This window comes from Nicotiana tomentosiformis, chromosome 2 (genome assembly GCF_000390325.3).
Source record: "Nicotiana tomentosiformis chromosome 2, ASM39032v3, whole genome shotgun sequence".
NCBI classification, from domain to species: Eukaryota; Viridiplantae; Streptophyta; class Magnoliopsida; order Solanales; family Solanaceae; genus Nicotiana; species Nicotiana tomentosiformis.
The window spans coordinates 60,504,166-60,522,749 of NC_090813.1; the positions used below are offsets into that span (position 1 = coordinate 60,504,166).

The 18,584-nt window shown below is 33.5% G+C and overlaps 2 protein-coding genes across 2 annotated transcripts; both read left to right on the forward strand.

Annotated features, from left to right (window-relative positions):
• Window positions 1-7,944: 7,944 nt before the first annotated feature.
• On the forward strand, window positions 7,945-11,155 carry LOC104096819 (small ribosomal subunit protein uS11y). The gene is made up of 6 exons (XM_009603254.4): window positions 7,945-8,117; window positions 8,766-8,885; window positions 8,971-9,016; window positions 10,366-10,451; window positions 10,566-10,695; window positions 10,855-11,155. Exons 1-6 carry the CDS (start codon window positions 8,115-8,117, stop codon window positions 10,920-10,922), a joined length of 453 nt encoding a protein of 150 aa, XP_009601549.1. The 5' UTR covers window positions 7,945-8,114; the 3' UTR covers window positions 10,923-11,155.
• Window positions 11,156-16,015: 4,860 nt separating this feature from the next.
• Window positions 16,016-18,311, forward strand: LOC104096813 (cytochrome P450 710A11). Its single transcript, XM_009603246.4, has one exon. It carries the CDS (start codon window positions 16,544-16,546, stop codon window positions 18,062-18,064), a length of 1,521 nt encoding a protein of 506 aa, XP_009601541.1. The 5' UTR covers window positions 16,016-16,543; the 3' UTR covers window positions 18,065-18,311.
• The last annotated feature ends 273 nt before the right edge of the window (window positions 18,312-18,584 follow it).

Here is an 18,584-nt window from a genome sequence, read left to right on the forward strand (position 1 = left end):
AGTACAACAAAAGAAAAGCAACCCAAAAGAACGCAATTACAAACAAAAAAAGTACATCAACGGACTGCAGAAAAAACTCACGAACACAAAGAGCTCAGATGAACACAAAAAGAAGAAGCTGATGAAATTAGAGACTCACAAAAGGAAAATTGCAGAAATGAAATTGAGAAAGAGAAGAAATTCCAGAAAAGCATCAAACACTGCTCTTCAGTGCCACCATGCCGACAGAAATTAAACCAAGTAAAAAAATTGAATTTATTTTCTTGATTTCAATTCATCTCCGCAACAAAAACAAACAGAAAGAAATTTCCCAATTTCAGCCATCAAAATCCTAACTCAAAAATCCGTAATTAATTCAATCTATTTTCATAGATTTGAAACAAAAAAGAAGGAGAAACAAATAGAAAACAACAAAACTGATGTTAAAGAATAAGAAACGCATATGTAAGTTGAAGAGATAAGCAAAACGGAAGATAATCTGAGAAACTCTGTAAATTGTGATGTAAAGAAATTGGATAAAAACCCACATCTGGAATAACCTAAAAGCTACAAGTAGTAGTTGTGTAGGTACAGAAAAACAATGTATAGAGATAAGCTCAAAAACATACCGTTCAATTTTTGACATTAGATTAGATTCTGTCAAATGTCTAATATGCCCTCAAACAAAACTTAAAAGACACATAAGCGACACATAAGCAACCATGTCGAAACTCATGCTCTTCTAGTATATATATATATATATATATATATATATATATATGTAAGCCTCTAATTGTCAGATACATTATAACAATTTTTTGTTCTTTAGGTTTTTCAAGAACTAGGTAGCATTCGACTACTGCTCATTGATTCTATCAACTATGTGTTACAGGCAATTGATGCTAAGGTTTCATTCGAAATATATTCATTTTGGATAAAAAAATTTACCACGTTTATGTTTATAATAGTATTCATAAAGTACGTAGCCTAACAAATTCCCAATGCAGTTTACTGGTAGTTTTTCGAAAAATGATGAGCATCACAAAGAAAAGAACAAACAATAGAATCCGGGCAGTAGTGCTAAACCAATGTTGGTTAGCAGCAGTAAAACAGGTTTTTTAACAATTATAACACTATTTGATGACAACTAATCTACATTATATTTACATTATATCTACAATATATCTACATATAGCCTAAATTACCAACATTATATTTTCAATTATTCTCTTAGATACATGGCGTGACACATGTCTGATATTCAAAATGAGGAGAATGTTCCTGTGGGTGTTGACTTATCTTTTCAATTTCAAGGGGCATTGGAGGAAGAAACTGCAACCATGAGTTAATACATTTTATCTACATATTGCACAATACATATTACATCAGGTCTACAGGACAGTATTTAAACAAAATAATAACAATTAAACTACAATTTATCTACAGTGTAGTTACTGTTTATTATAAATGATCTATACTTTTATTAAGTTGAACACATTTTGTAGTTACAGAGAAGGAAACAATGCATGTGGACTCTCCAAAATAAATTAACTACAATTTATCCTTAGTGTAGTTTATGTTTATTACAAATGATCTATAATTTTATTAAGTTGTACACATTTTGTAGTTACAGAGAAGGAAACAATGCATGTGGACTCTCCAAAACAGGATACAAAACTTGGCATAAAAGGAGAGCATTTAAATGAGGAGAAGGAGACTATGCCTTTGCAATCTCCCATTTAACAAGGAGACGATTGCAATGAAGATTTTACTGGTATTATATGTTACAATATAATTGTAAGAAAAAAATAACAGCTTTCATATAAGTTTTATTTTCCCAAAAGAACTAATGCAACCAACATACAATGTTGTTCTTTTGTTTTAAATATTGTAGGTGAACCAGCCGACTACATCAATGTAGGTGATTCGGACAATGACTCCACGTCTGGAAAAAGGACAGTAACACTTGATGATTTTGAGTTTCCAGAGAATTTCTCATAAATTTTTAAGTTCGGAGAGGAAAATGAAGATGAAATAACCCATGTGCATCAGGGAAGAACAAGGGTTCTTGGAAAGCATGCCAGATCCCCCTTTCTCCCTTATTTCAATTTCAGGGAAGCACTTTTGTTGGACGTCCTACAATTTTCAACATCAAACATTTATTTACTGGGGTTATTGGCGACGATATTGATCTTGACTTGTTGGAAGAATTCAATAAGTGGTTATATTTAGGTACCGACAAGGTTTCAAAGAGGTTAGATTATACAAATTTTTCATATTATCGAGTGCATATAATTTATGGATTTCAAACTGAAACTACATAATATTTATACTTGCTATGTCTTTAAATAGGAGGAAGGTGCCTTATACTTTAAAAGATAATCAGCTCAACCCGTGGTTTGATCTTGGAGTGGAGAAAGTTGATAAAAAGGACTGGATTTATACTTTGGCACATCGCGGGCAAGTACTCAACAATACGGTACATACATACCCTGACAGAATTTAATGATTAGCTGTAGTATTTTGTTATTTTATAAATATGTAGATTTTTTGTTTGAAAATTATAGTTAAATTGTATGAAGCATTGGGAAATAATAAAATCTATTTTTTTTTTTGGCAGCACATTGATGTTATTTTATACTATTTGAAGAAGAGAGAAAAGTATGGTCCTGAAAATAAAATACGGTTTACAACCACTGGCTGTATGTTCAAGACTAGAATTGAACAAATTTATGAGAGGTACATTAATGCTCATGCCGATAAGAAGCTTGTTGTTGTCAAACCCTAGGACGTCGAAGCAGAATACATATTGGGGTACCGATTACTTGCAAATATTGCATGGGACAAAGTTGATTTTGTGATTATGCCCATAAACATTGTGGAGAAATTTAATTAAATGTTGGCTGTGTTTGGCATCACCGATATAGTTCTATATGTTTATGATTCTATGGTCTCCTCACGAAATCACAAAATTATTGAATTTGTTGTCGACAAGTTTGCTATTATGATCCTCCTCTACTTATCATGCACTAGCTTCTATGGCATGCGTCCATACATTAACTACAAGAACACAAAGGCATACATTAAAAAAGGTGTTATTGACCCTCTTGAAATTTAGTGATTGGTCGGTGAGATACCCCAGCAAAAAGAAGGATCACTATATGTGCTGCTTTCCTTCTATCTATTTAACTAATTATATTTTACATTGAATGCTAAAACTTTTTCCCTATTATTTTTTGCAGTGATTGTGATGTATACGTGGTGGTATTTGCAGAATATGTCATTATTGGAGAGCTATCGATTTCAAAGGAAGACCTTTATGATATTAATCAACACTGTCGACGCTATGGAGCGCTCCTTTGGGATTATGCTAGGAAAAAGCAAGAGTTTAGTGCAATTAGTGAAAGTGAGGTGACTCAAAGATTAACAAGAAGAAAAGGTGCACCAGCTGTGAATGAGAGAACACAAGTCCGGAAAAAGAATAATTAGTTGCCCTTTCTAGTAGAAAAATTTTAGTTAAAGTATTTAGATGTAGCTGGATTGTAGTAAAGTTGTAGACAAAATTATTTATTAAGAAGGAGTCAGTTGCAATTTATTTGTAGCAGATTTGTGCTACAGTTGTTTTACCTTTTGTGTTGTTATTTTGTCCAAAATTCTACTACATAGAATAGAAAATATATGTGGCTTTTTCTTTGGTTGAAAGTTGTTAGTACTTGATCTCGATATTAGTACTATATAATTTCTTTACAACATAACTTCAATTATTTCTACAACTATTATACAAAAATACATAATCTATTTAATTTAGCAGTGTTATTAGAAAAGGCTGAAAGTAATAAATAAATTCAGTATTTGAGCAAAACAACTACAAATTAATTGCATTAAGAGTTAAAATCTGTTTAGCAAACATTCATTATATGAGAAAATATTTATTCAAATTAGCAACACATTTACACCACAACTATAATTCTCTAGAACAGAATAAATACAACTTCATATGTATTAAAGGACAGACTATCATCAACAGTACTCAGTAAAAAAAAACTTTAAACTGTATCAATTTTTATTTTCTTTTGGGATCATTCTACAAGATCTTTTGTTATGCCCTTCTACTCCGCAATTGCCATATGAAACCTTGTACTTTTTTGCATTTACTTCATCATATGGTTTGTATCTTTATTTTTGAGGTTTCTATGGCTACCTTTTCCTGATAGGTGGCTTTATAACTTCTTCGGCTATATGTTGTGGCACATTCCATTTGCTTTTGTCAGGCAACGGGTCTACTGATATTTCATAAGTATGCAGAAGACTCTCCCTCGTGTAATAAGGAGAACAATAGTTTTTATAAGACTCGTTCATGTGTCTCAAAGCCGCCAAAGTATGTGCACAAAGAAGTTCATCAAGTTGGAATTGTCCACAACTATATCTCTTATTTTGAAGGCAAACAATGAAGCGCTTCACACCATCTATCACAATATGGATGTAATCTTTTGAAGCCCTCACCTATAATTTTATTACAAACACACAACAAGTTGTCAGCAACAGATACAAAATAAAATAACTATAATTATACAACAACTTTTCTATAATTAACAGTATATATTTAGTTTGACTGAATCAATGATCTGATGTTATTGGCTATAACTTACTCCCATCTTCTGTGATAATGTCATGTTGTCCTCTAACTCTTTGTTGTATTTTTTCCCAAGGTATGTGAACGTACCCTTTGTATTCAATAACTTTTCATTAGTCTAACGTTCAAGAAGAGTCTTCATGTACTCTAATAGTTCTACTATGGGCAACTCTCTTACATATTTGGTTACCGCATTTAATGACTCTGTAATGTTTGATGTCACCGTTCACATTCTGTTCATTGTAGCATGTACCCGAGACCATCTGTGATAGCCAATATCGTATAGATATGCTTTAATATGTGTGTCGATCTCTTCAATCTTTGACATTCTTTCATTAAATTCATCAAGCGTGTATGATCATGCCGTGGCAAAGTACAATTCACTTAACTTTAGATGACCCTTCTTGAACTTTGACCTTACATTTGTCCAAATATACCACATGCAAGCATAATGTGGCATGCCGGTATAAACAGTAGATGTTAGCTTCAAGATACACTCATTCTGGTCCGAAACAACACACATATTTGGTTTTTCACCATATGCATGTTTGAATTGCTCAAAAAATTACCTCTATGATGCGTCACTTTCTGAATCAACAACGACGTATGCTAGAGGTAATATGCTACCTATTACACAAGTGGCAAAAAAAAATTTAATTTCTGCAATAAAATTTGAGAATACAAAAAATCCGGTCTCAAAAATAACTTTATAATTTTATAATTAATCTACATTATCTGTTGCATCCATTGTGCTAGTTGTTAGCATGATTCCCCTATATGCCGACTTCAATAATATTCTATCAACTACTACAACTACCCTACAATGCTCCCAACCTTTGATAGACGTACTAAGTGCAACAAATGCATACAAGAAACAGTCATTTTTAGTCTTATGTAATTTCACTACCGACCTCGGATAAGTCTTCTCCCGAATATACAAATAACTCGGCAAACGACTATAGGAATCAGCAGGGTGACCTCTCAAAAATTCCAAAGCCTTTTTCTTTGCTCTCCAAGCTTGCATGTATGTTAAGTTCACATCATGATCCGATAACATATCAGTTTGTATGTCTTTTGGTGTATATATTGTCTTAGGATCGGCATATTTTGGCATCACCATGCTGCCAACTACCATGCTGCCAACTACCATGGCAGTAGGTTTGCATTGTATATATGTGTTGTCCATCAAAGAGCATGTGTGTAAGCTGTTGAATTTTTGAACTTTGAACAATGATGATTCATTTATGTTGGTGGACTTGAAGTGCCACGTACAATTGTCACCAACACATATGAGGCGGTAGCTACAGAATAAAAATAATTCAAAAAATGTTATGGTAATTGTAGCTGCAAATTACGAGGTTGTTTATGCACAAAAACTTATCTTAAACAATTTATATACAAAAAAACTATAACTTATACACAATATGAATTTGACAAATAAATTGTTCCTACCTTCTTGCACTAGACCTTTTCACCCTAAATTGAAACTTATTCATGACAGAATAGTGCTTCATTACACTGACAATTGTTTGCTTATCTTGGTAAACTTGGCCTACTTCAATTACATTTGGCGTATGTTCGGTTATGATGATATTTTCATATTTCACAATTGTCGGAGATGTTTGCATATCAATCAACTTAACTGTTCCTGAAACTTCTCCAATTGTGTTACAATTACTTGACAATTGTACCATGTTAGTGTTACGATAATCAGAAGAACCTGCACTCAATTAATAGTATAGCAATTCAAACCTCTGTATTCATGTGTTCAGTATTTGACAGAATCCTGGTAGAGACATAACAGTTAAACTACATTTGTTATGTAGTAAAATTGTAGATAATATGTAGAAAAATTGTAAAACACTTGAAATTGGAAAAATATCAGCACTGAAAAAAACAGAGCAAACATGCAATTGTACTCGCATTCGACATACTGCATTCCAAATCGAAATCACGCACTGTTATACACAACGGATACATTCCTAAATTTTTGTTTTCCTTTTTCGTCTCCATATACACTCGAACTCTCATATCGCTCCGAATTTCCACTAGAGGACAACATTCATTGACAGTGTATTTGATTTCGATGATTTTTGCGGAAGTATCAATCATTAGATGCTCTGCAATTGCGGAATTCAATTGACTATAATTTGAATCGTCATTGACTACAATTTCGTCAACATCAAAATCTTTGTATCTCCCAACGCTATTCCACCGACCATTGAACTGAAGCATAATCGCTAATTTTGACATTATGTCGTGAAATTCAATTCAATTGTAGCTAATTGTTTACAATTGTTTTGTTCAAAACCTTTGTTTATGAAAAAGTACAGAAAACCAGAGAAAACCAGAGAATAGAAGGATGCGATGATAACCAGTGAAAATCTGCGTAATAGATTCTACGAATATGTTGCCTTCATAATTGGTGCGTGGATTGCGTCAATAAAATCTCTAAGTGATCCCAAAAATTCCTCGTCTAAATAAAGAAGACTATCGCAGAAATGATTCTAGTTTAAATAAATGTATAGATTTTATAGCTAAATCGTGTTTAGGTCGGGTAAATTCAAAAATATGGACAATTTTCATAATAATATTTCAATATGGTGTATAAGAACGAAAGAATCCGTTGTTTAATTAAGAGTAAGCTTCTTGTATTATAACAAGAGCATTATTTACTCTATTTAAAAGCCGGACAATCATTTCCAGGGGAAGTTCTTCTACATATTTCCTTATTTTTGGCGATCATCTTCTAACAATTTATGTGGAGAAAAGTTCAGTACTGTTTAGATGATCGAAACTTTACATACGGAGCACATGACTAGTGCCGTCATATTTTTGCACTATGATGGTCAAAACTCAAAAGATAAATAGTGGACAATTCAAATACAAACGAGAATAAAGAGATTCAAAATTTTATTTTTGATTAACAAAGTATTTAACATCGTAACATCTTTATATAATTATAATAAAAATGCGTTTTTACGGAAAGAAAGCTAAATGACCAAGTACATGATACTATGACATTGTAATAATTGGGGAAAAAAAGGAGCTAAAGAGAAGTATTTTATGAAATTTAAGTAACATCTTTTTATATGTCCAATTTTTAGTGGATATAATTATTATCTGATAATTTGCTAGTGAGAGGTAATAGTTAAATGATGAATGATAATTTGCTAGTGAGAGGTAATAATTACATGATGAATTAGTAGAAGTACATGCAAACAATTGGAAAATCACTACCATAAAAAAAGTTTTTTTTTTGTTTTGAAATTATGCTATTCGGATGAGAAAAGATTAACTTTTATGGTGCAATTCCACACTATGAGAAACTTATGGGTTCTTTTAGAAAATATTAGTTCAAAGTTTCATGCTGAAACCCTAAAGCCGTCCTGCTACATATAAAGCTGCAGCTGCACCAAATTGTCTCCTCTTAAGTCTGAATTCAACAAATCTCTGTATTCAAGACCAGTGTTTCAGCACAAGTCTCATCAGCAACAACACCATGGTAATCAAATCTCTGGAAATAACTACTTTCTCTTGTCTTTGATACACTAGTTTGTATGTAATTTGCTGGTTTATCTTTAGGATAGCGTCAGTTCAATCCATGGGTAATTTGGGTTTACTTAGATTAGTAATTGTTCTGGATTTGTAATCACAAGTGTGTGCCTTTCCTCGTGAAAATCTGGGTAATTTTGATCTTGCTTAAAGACATGGTCCCCATTTTCAATCTCTTGCTTAAAAAAGCACGAGCAGAAAGCATAACTTTACAATGTTTACATATCAGGCTTTAATTGTTTCGAAAAGTGATGCAAATCGGGTACATCGCATTTTGGGCGTATATAATGGTTGAATAAAGTTTTGCTTAAATGAAGATAAAAATGTGAAACTTATGACTAGTTGGTTAGATTTTCTGCACAAGCCTTAGATGGATTTGAAGTGATGTAAAATCAGATATAGCTCATAATTTCTTATTCTAGACAGGGGATGCTTACAATTTAGCTCTATAAATAAACTGCGCTGAACCTTGAGACTATTTCGTTTAATTTTGTTTGAAAATTTGTTGTTTTCTCGGTTGGCGTTCATGAAATAATGGTCTGTATTAAGTTTTCTATTGTTACTGATTTGTTGTATTGTTGATGACTTGGTCTTGCAGTCGAAGAGGAGGACTAGGGAGCCAAAGGAAGAGACTGTCACTCTTGGACCTGCTACAAGAGAGGGAGAGCTTGTTTTTGGTGTTGCCCATATTTTTGCGTCATTCAATGACACTTTCATTGTATGTGATAACCATTGAATTCAATGTTCTTTATTATCTGATTATGTTGTTTCAAGTAGTTATGGACTTTGTTTTTGGATTGCAGCATGTGACTGATTTGTCTGGGAGGGAAACAATGGTTCGTATTACTGGTAAGGACTATATTTTTTCACTCAGTAGCTTTATTTAAATCTGAATACCTTGGTACTTTGCTAAGGATGTTGTTGAGGAGCTGATAAATTAAGAGCTCAAATTCTGGCTTTTATTTGCTTTGTATTCATTAAATTTTAAGATACTCAAATGTAAGCTCTGTTCGACAACAGAAAATAATCAGTGGAATACCATCTTCGCCATGCATTTTCTTATATTATTTGATGTATACCTTGATGCTACCTTTGACAGCCATCAAACAAAATCAACATTTGGTTTTCAATGGGAGTAGGTTGTGTTGGTTTCACTTATAATTCCTGTCACATTTTAGATGTGGATTGCAAATTAATTTAGTGTCATAATTCGTGCATATTGTTCTTACTATGTTCTTCTAGTTGGCATTTGTGGTTTATTCCGACTTTGGCTAAAATTCCTTTCTGCTACTGTTTATCTCAAGCATTATGGGCCATGGTACTTCTGTGATGTTTATTTTGTTTGGAAATTGAATGGATATGTTACCTTTGCATTATATTTATGGTTATGTTGAACTTCACAAGTTCTTTTGTCGTTCCTAGTTATTATTGTCCTTTTTTTCCTATTCTATCCTTTCACAAGTAGCCTATAATCTTTGAAGCATTAGCTACTGAAATTCTGCTACTTAGAATCCTGGTTCTTCCTTTGCCAGCTATACACTTCCTCAAGTTTTTCAGTATAGCTATACCTATTCCCATACACTTCCTCGAGTTCTTCAGTATAGCTATTACTATTCTATACTTGGCTTCTAAACTCCCTTATTCTGCATTACCTGTATTAGTTTTTCTAAAATGCTGTTTTACTCCATATTCACCATTACTTAGAAGCTCATTTTTTATAAGCTTAGCTTTTAATATCCTTCCCCTTCTTTTTCTCTTACCCAGTGTAAGAACTTTGAAGCTTTTTTCTAGTGAAGTTTCAAAAGTTCTGAATTGTGAGCTTGTTATTATTGTGACCATTTAAGCACTTCAGATTCTACGTCCTAGCATGTCTGTTCAATAATCTTAGCTTAAATTTCTACGTAACCAACTTTGTGCTTTTGTTTTCTCTTTTACATTGCAACCATATGCTTTACACTTCCTCTTAGAGGTTAAGAACCTTTGCTTTCTCAATGTCATTCTGGTGCAACAATCTTATGTAACAATCTTTGTGTTTTTCCTTTCATTCTCTCAACTTGAATAGTTTGAAGGATCACTAGATTTTCTATTGATTTTTTTGGGGCTCCCAAAGCTTATCTACGTTTCTGCTTTTTATGATTATCTTTATTATTTATTGGAACAAGTTGTAATGAATCTCTGCTGTCACCTGTTTCTAATAGGTGGTATGAAGGTCAAAGCCGATAGGGATGAATCTTCCCCATATGCAGCTATGCTTGCCGCACAGGATGTTTCTCAGAGATGCAAGGTCTTAGCTTATGTTCAGTTCTTATTTTCTTACATCCCTTACCAGCTGCCATCTGTTGCATAATGTGTTTCTTTTTTGCCGACACTCATTTGGGTTATGTCTTCTTAAGTACAGGAGCTTGGCATTAATGCACTTCACATTAAGCTTCGAGCCACAGGGGGAAACAAGACTAAAACACCTGGGCCTGGTGCTCAATCTGCTCTCAGGGCCCTTGCTCGCTCAGGAATGAAAATTGGGCGTATAGGTACTGTTTAGTCTTACTTCTAGCTTTTGTACTCAAAAGTTAAGAACTCTGTAGTCAGTTATGTTACTAAAACCTTCATATAGGGCACAAGTAATGGTTTGTATATTTTACGAGACATGCTTAATGTGGATGATCATAACTGACTTTATTATATTGCAGAGGATGTGACTCCAATTCCTACTGATAGCACTCGTAGAAAGGGTGGTAGGAGAGGAAGAAGGCTGTAAGCTTGCTGCTCTTGTCAAGAAGCAGATGCGGATTCTTGTTGAGAATGTTGCAGGTGTTAGTTTTGATATGAACTTAAATCTTGCTCATCTACTATGTAGTTCTATTGATGTTGGCATTGCCTATAGATTTTGCTTCCTTTTTCGTGGTTAAATTTGTGAGACAATTATGAGCAATATGAATTGTAGCCTACAATCTATTAGCTGGTTGAGAATCTATATTCTAAGTTTTTCCACTCGTCTGTATTGCTAGATTGAACTTTTTGAGTTAGAGGGAAAGGAAGAGAATGGAAATAAAGTGCGCTATTGTGGTAATTAAAAAATGTTGAAGCTAGTAATTTCTAGGATTATTTGGAATGAGATGTGTAGTTTTCCATATAGGATTTTAATTACCATCTACTCTAGCTAACCCAGTTTGTGTTTAGAAAAATAGATGATTTGATGGGAGTAAAATTCTATCCATAAGGAATTTATGCTTCTTTTTGTTAGGTGTATGGTAAATTCCTTGGGATTTACAAAGCCAAATTAATTTAAGTTGAGCAAAAATCTTGAATTCCAACAAGAATACAAATGGAGAAGTCCTGGCAAAATAGATTTAGCTATTTTGAGAAGGCACTTTGATAATAGGCATCTAATCAGACTAATCTAATCTGAAAATTAAAAACATTTAAAATTAAAATAAAAAACTTGATTCTACTAAAGAGCACAGTGAAAAAGTCATTTCTGTTAAAAACAGATTTAACGAATTTTGTAAATTAACTTAGAATAGTCATCTTGAAATTCAAAAAACGTCTAAAATAATTATGTTAAAAATGTATTAAATTTTTTAAAATAGCTGAAAGTTAAATATTCTACAACTTGCCTACTCTTCTGTTCTCAAATCGTAATCACCCGAGAAATCCCCTAATTTTTGCGCGTTCAAAATCCACCTACTTTTTTGTGTAACATTCTTATTACGTGTTACATAACAAGTTATTAAATTATCAAGGTTCATAGGAAACCCTTGAGAATTATATTTTGACACGCCAGAAAACAGACAAAAACAGTTTAGCATCTTGCAGTGAAATTCGAGGTTTAAAATGCATATTTGAGCATGTTTTCATATCTTGGGTCACATCTGGTATTTAGAGCGTAAAAATGGGCTTGGTCCGTGAGGCCAGCCCAACCAAGCCTGCTACTTGAGTAGGGTTGGGTTAGAATTTTTTTAAGCACATTTAAAATTGAGGCTTATAAACCTGGCCCAAGTCAGCCAACTGGCCCTTGAGACTTGACCGAGGCTGGGCCTGGGCCGGTCCGTGAGCTGAAAATTAATTAACTATGAAATATTTAATATTTTAAAAAGTAAAAACTAAAAAAACTATTAACTATAATCCTCATTCCCCAACCCTAGAATACTCATTTACCCTTCCATATCAACTAGAATTTAGATTTTTGACATGCATGTAATATGACAGTTAGTTTTTCTTTTCCTTAATTAATAACGAACTCGAAAAGTTTTAGGTGGCCAATAATAATCTTTTTTCAAAAGAAAATATTACTTTTAGTGGCCAATGATCAGTTTGGATTACTTTAATATATTATTAGTATTTAAACTGCTCTTCAGTATAGAAAAAGATCAATTTTAAATACACACACAAAAATTGACCACTAGCAAATTTCAGGAATTTTAAAAATTTTATGGACTATAATGATGAAATCAGCAAATGATGTTAATCCTAAATTAAAAAATCTCACCTTATAAACTTATTGAATCAATCCCTGAATCTGAGGAAAATGAAAGAAAAGTATTAGGAAAATATTCATGTAACTTTAAAAAAGAAGAGCTAGAGATGTAGAGAATTTGCATTTCAATTACGAGATTCCTCGTCAAATATTAAGTTTTTTGTACGCTCTAAGCAAACAGAAGTTGTTTACATGATTAATCTACTATGTCACGAAAAAATATTTAAGGATTAAAGAAATTCTTTTTTCTAAAAAAAAAATTAAAGAGCCGGCCCGCCCTAGCCCGCGACCCTCTTAGTGCTGGGTTGGGCTGGCCATTTTAAGGCCCATTCATATGACGGGCCGGTCCGTCCTAGCACACTAAATTTAAAAGCCCACGAAGCTTGGGTTGGGCTAGGCTGACCTGTTTTGACAGCTCTACTAGTATTTGATTGGATGTATTTTTCCTTCAAATCAGCCTGAGAATACCATGGGATCTGTCCTTTTAAATATGCGCTGAGTTAAACTCTTTCATTATCGGCAGCCGTATGAAGAAGTCCAACTAAGGAAAATCACTAATACTAGTATAGGACGAATGGTATACTAAATATATATACTAAAAACTGAAAAATATATATGTCAGGAGGAAAAATAGAAGCTCTATGTAACAAGGTCTCTACCAAAAAGGAAAAGGAAAGTTTTATTATTTTTTTTTAAAAAAAAAGGCAAGATGAAGATAAAGAATTGTCTAAGACAAGTAGAGTTCAAATCTCGACAAAATAAAACACTACTGATTAAAGGTGTGTTTGATACGAAGTAATATGTTTTCGTGGAAAATGTTTTCTTAGAAAATATTTTTCGGAAAATGAGTGGTTTTATCATTTATTTTTTCTTGTTTGGTTGGTGAATGGAAAATATTTTTTGGAAAATATTTTCTAGTGTTTGGTTAGAGAGTATAAAATATGTTTAGGAAAATAATTTTTTATGCTACTCTCCTCAACCCACTTTCCCCGAAATTCTCATGTTTCCCGTACTCCTTCCTCCCCCCCTCCAATCCCACCCCACCCCACCCCCTAGACTCTATTTTTTTCAAGAATTTAATTATTCTTTTCAAAATTCACACAAATCTAAAGGAAATAATGTGCTACTTTACTTTTTCACACAATAACAATATTAAAATTCGAGTTTGATAACTAAAAAGAAAATACTTTATTTTGTTGAAAAAGAAAGTATCTTTTCTACAACATGAAAGGAAATTACTCATTTTGTTGAATGAAAGAAAATACTTTTTCTATATCATAAAAAGAAAGTACTCGTTTTGTTAAAATGAAAGAAAATATTTTTTCTACATCAGGAAAGAAAACACTTAGTTTGTTGAAATGGAAGAAAATACTTTTTCTACATGAAAGTATTCGCTTTATTGGAAAAAAATATTTTTTCTATTTCAGGAAAAGAAAATACTTAGTTTGTTGAAATGAAAGAAACTACTTTTTATATATCATAAAAAGAAAGTACTCGTTTTGTTGAAATGAAAGAAATTACTTTTTCTACGTCATGAAAAGAAAATACTCATTTTTTTTAAAAAAATTACCTTTTCTATTCTAGGAAAAGAAATTACAGTTTATTGAAATGAAAGAAAATATTGTTTCTACATCATAAAAAGAAAGTACTCATTTTGTTGAAATGAAAGAAAATATTTTTTTATACCATGAAAATAAATTACTTACTCATTTTTTGAAAAAAAAAAATACTTTTTCTATTCTAGAAAAAGAAAATACTTAATTTGTTGAAATGAAAGAAAATATTTTTTTTACATCATGAAAATAAACTACTTACTCATATTTTGAAAAAAGAAATACTTTTTCTATTCCAGAAAAAGAAAATACTTAATTTGTTGAAATAAAAGAAAATATTTTTTCTAAATCATGAAAAGAAAATACTTGTTTTGTTGAAATAAAAAAAAAAATACCTTTTTCTACATCATCAAAATAAGTACTCATTTTATTGAAATGAAAGAAAATACTTTTACTACATCATGAAAAGAATATACTCATTTTGTTGAAAAAAAAAATACTCTATCTACAACACAAAAAGAAAATACTCTTAACAATAGTTTTATTTAGGGTGGGTGGTGGGCAAGGTTGGGGTGTTGTCGGGGAGGAGCAGAGGTGGTTTGGGGTGGGGTGGGTGAGGGTAGGTTGGTGGGCACGGGGAATAGGGTCGAGAAGGTTGAAATTTTTTTTTGAAAAATATTTTCGTTCCTATTGATAGGGAAAACATTTTCCTTCAATTGAGTTAACGAGGAAAACAAAATATTTAATCCAACCAAATATGAAAAAATTACAAAATATTTTTCGAAAAATATTTTCCTTAATATCAAACACACCCTAAGTTGTGATTGAGCTCCACGGAGCTTTAATATCACCATTTTATAGAAAAAGATAAAGAATTGTCTAACACAAATACCAGCTTTTTCATATTAGTTAATCGTGCAACATGGATTGAAAGTCCCGTAACGTTCAATTGGTGATAGGATTTTGGACAGAGAGATTCAAAGGAGAAATGCAAATTTCCCATGTGCTTGTCTCTTTGCAAATGTCTTGGAATCTTCCACTTATAACCAGCTGGATTTCAACCCCACCACAGCCCAATATGGGATTACCTGTTTGCTTTTTGTATGCAACAACAGCCAACAGGTCCCTTTAATTAAAATAGAAGCATTTTCTACTCTAAAGTTTAATCATTGTTGTCTATTATATTGCTAATAGTCAACAAACTGATAGCCTAATAGGCGTTTCGTTAATCGTTATGGTTAAGACTCGATTCCTTAACCCATAATTTGACCTCTTCTTGTTTCGTTTAACGAATATGGCTTATGTATTGAAATATTTTCATAATAGGATCTGGCCTCACACCTTATCATTTTTACTCTTCTCACCTACTCAAACATCAATCCAATCTTGAGGATTGAAATTGACTTGGGAAGATACTGGTTGTTACCGTTTATGCTGTTATCATATTATTATTTTATATACGATCTGTTTTGATTATTATTTAAAGTTTATTATATTATAATATTAAGTCTGTTGTTGTGTAACGATAAAAATATTTTTCTTGTGTAACAATCGATTTGATGTGGTTGCGTCTTTATTTTATTTTTTTCTCATCTTGCCCTTACTAATATTTTACACTTTACCTTATTTTTAAATAATTAGTCTATTTCATAATCTACTTTTTTTAAATAATATTTTAAGCTTATTTTTTAAATTATAGTGTGTGACATAATGAAATGATGAATAACGATAAGATCTATCTAAATATTGTATTCATTACAAGCTTTTGAATCATTCTAAAGCAGTACTAATAGACAAAAATCATATTGAAAAGAGGGCTCTCAATTGTCATTTTGTTTTTGGCTCTCTGATCCATCTTTCTCCCTTCCAATCTTTCCAACAAAAACGCAATTCCTATGCCCAATAGCACACTTTCTCCCTCTCAAAGCCCCTCCCAAAATACAACTCAGACCACAAAACTAATGTAAAATCCTCCTCCTCGATAACAAGCCATGACCACCTGTAGTCAGGACTCACGATAAATTACCCATATGACTGAGACACTGTACTCAGCAGCCAACCGCTTTTTTTCTTTGAACAATCTGAGATTTTTTGCCTTTAAACAATTCAGATTTGGTCTCATTTTCTCCTTCCACGTTTTCCAAGTTTTATTGCACAGTTTTCCTTATTTCCTTCAGCTTTGCTTGTTTGACCCACCAATCCACCCTTCCCATTTTGACCCATCTTCCTTCTTCCTTCCTATTATATAAACCCATTACACCAAAAACCACAGAGCGTTTATATTCATATTCATTAGTAGCACAAATTTGGAGGGGGCCGGGGAAGAAATAGAGCTGAGCTGAGCTGCCCATGGCATCCATTTGGGTCATTCTATCCCCATGGACACCTTATTTCTTCTCCTTCATAGCTTTCCTACTTCTTCTTGAACAGATCTCTTACCTGAAGAAGAAGCGCTCTATTCCTGGTCCAACTCTAGTCTTCCCTTTCCTCGGCAACGTGATTTCTTTAATCACCAATCCCACCAAATTCTGGGAAGACCAAACCTCTTTCGCCAAGTCTACACGCCATGGCTTCTGTGCTAACTATATCATCGGTAAGTTCATTCTCTTTATCCACTCCACTGACCTTTCCCACAAAGTCTTTACCAATGTCCGTCCTGACGCTTTCCACCTCATCGGTCACCCTTTTGGGAAAAGGCTATTTGGCGAGCATAACTTGATTTACATGTTTGGTCAAGAACATAAAGACCATCGCCGTCGAATGGCCCCTAATTTTACCCCTAAAGCTCTTGCTACTTACACTGTTATCCAACAAAAGATTATTATCAAACACTTTCAGTCCTGGTTGGACGAAGCATCCCAATCCCCTAACAAACCAATCACACTTCGCCTCCTTTGCCGCGATATGAACTTGGATACTTCCCAGACTGTCTTCGTTGGTCCATACTTAAACGAAGATTCCAGAAAGCAGTTCAATGTTGACTACAATTACTTCAATGTTGGGTTAATGAAACTCCCTGTTGATTTACCTGGTTTCGCCTTCAGAGATGCTAGGTTAGCTGTTGGGAGACTAGTCGACACGCTTTCCGTTTGTGCAGCACAGAGCCAAATTAAGATGCGAGGTGACGAAGAACCCACTTGCTTGATTGATTTTTGGATGCAGGAGAATTTCAGAGAGATTCAGGAAGCTAAGATTAATGGTTCACAAAAGCCGTTTGAGTATACCAGCAAGCAACTTGGTGGCTTCTTATTTGACTTCCTCTTTGCGGCTCAAGATGCTTCTACTTCATCTCTGTTATGGGCAATGGTGCTTTTGGAATCTCACCCGCAAGTTCTGGAGAGAGTCCGAGCCGAAGTGGCGAAATTCTGGTCGCCAGAATCTGAGCAGCCGTTGACGGCGGAGATGCTTAGGGAAATGAAGTACCTGGAGGCGGTGGCGCGTGAGGTTGTTAGGATCAGAACTCCGGCGACTTTGGTGCCGCACATTGCCGGCGAAGAATTCCGGTTAACTGATGATTATGTTATTCCAAAGGGGACTATTGTTTTCCCTTCGGTTTTTGACTCGTCTTTCCAGGGGTTTCCTGAACCGGAGAAGTTTGACCCGGACCGGTTCACAGAGGAGAGGCAAGAGGAACGGGTTTACAAGAAGAATTATCTAGCATTTGGAGCTGGGCCCCATGGATGTGTGGGACAGAGGTATGCTATAAACCATTTGATGCTCTTTATTGCGTTGTTCACGGCTCTGATTGATTTCAAGAGGCACAAAACGGACGGCTGTGATGATATCGCGTATATTCCAACCATTGCTCCAAAGGATGATTGTAAAGTGTTCCTTTCACAGAGGTGCACTCGATTCCCATCTTTTTCATGAACTAATTGCACCTTTTATTTAATTCTGATCCTCAAATTGGTCCCATTGGACCATGGATGTAATAGGACCAATTGCAAGAATGGGGTCCAATGTATTTGTTCTTTCCATTTATTTTTTTTACGTTAATGAGTGTGAATACATGTAACTTGATCAAATGATCAGGATTCTTTGAGATGCTTGTTTGTAGCAATTGATGGAGTGGCAAATATTTGGGATTGTGTGGAAATTTTATTTTATTTTGACAAAAGATCCTTTTAGATCCATTTAGCTCATCATATCTTGAATTTTGTACAAATTTATTTAAATAATTAGTGAGACAGTTTAGTTAATTTGTGGTAATGTGGGTTGTGAGTTTTTCTAAGTTGGAAGTATTATAGAAGCTGTCATTGGTCTGGAAATCTTGTCTTTATTTTAAGGGACCTTTATCTACTATTTGTGGTTGTCCCACATGCGTTTATTTTGTAGGTCAATGATTAGTGTAGTTTGAAAATTCAGAAGTTAAACGAGGCAAATTTTATGT

Bases quoted from the DNA above. Each gene is read 5' to 3' on its own strand.
- LOC104096819 (XM_009603254.4), top strand. The intron at 8,886-8,970 runs GTATGTGATAAC...TTTGGATTGCAG, and splicing joins CATTCAATGACACTTTCATT to CATGTGACTGATTTGTCTGG. The intron at 9,017-10,365 runs GTAAGGACTATA...TGTTTCTAATAG, and splicing joins AACAATGGTTCGTATTACTG to GTGGTATGAAGGTCAAAGCC.
- LOC104096813 (XM_009603246.4), top strand. From the start codon at position 16,544: ATGGCATCCATTTGGGTCATTCTATCCCCATGGACACCTTATTTCTTC.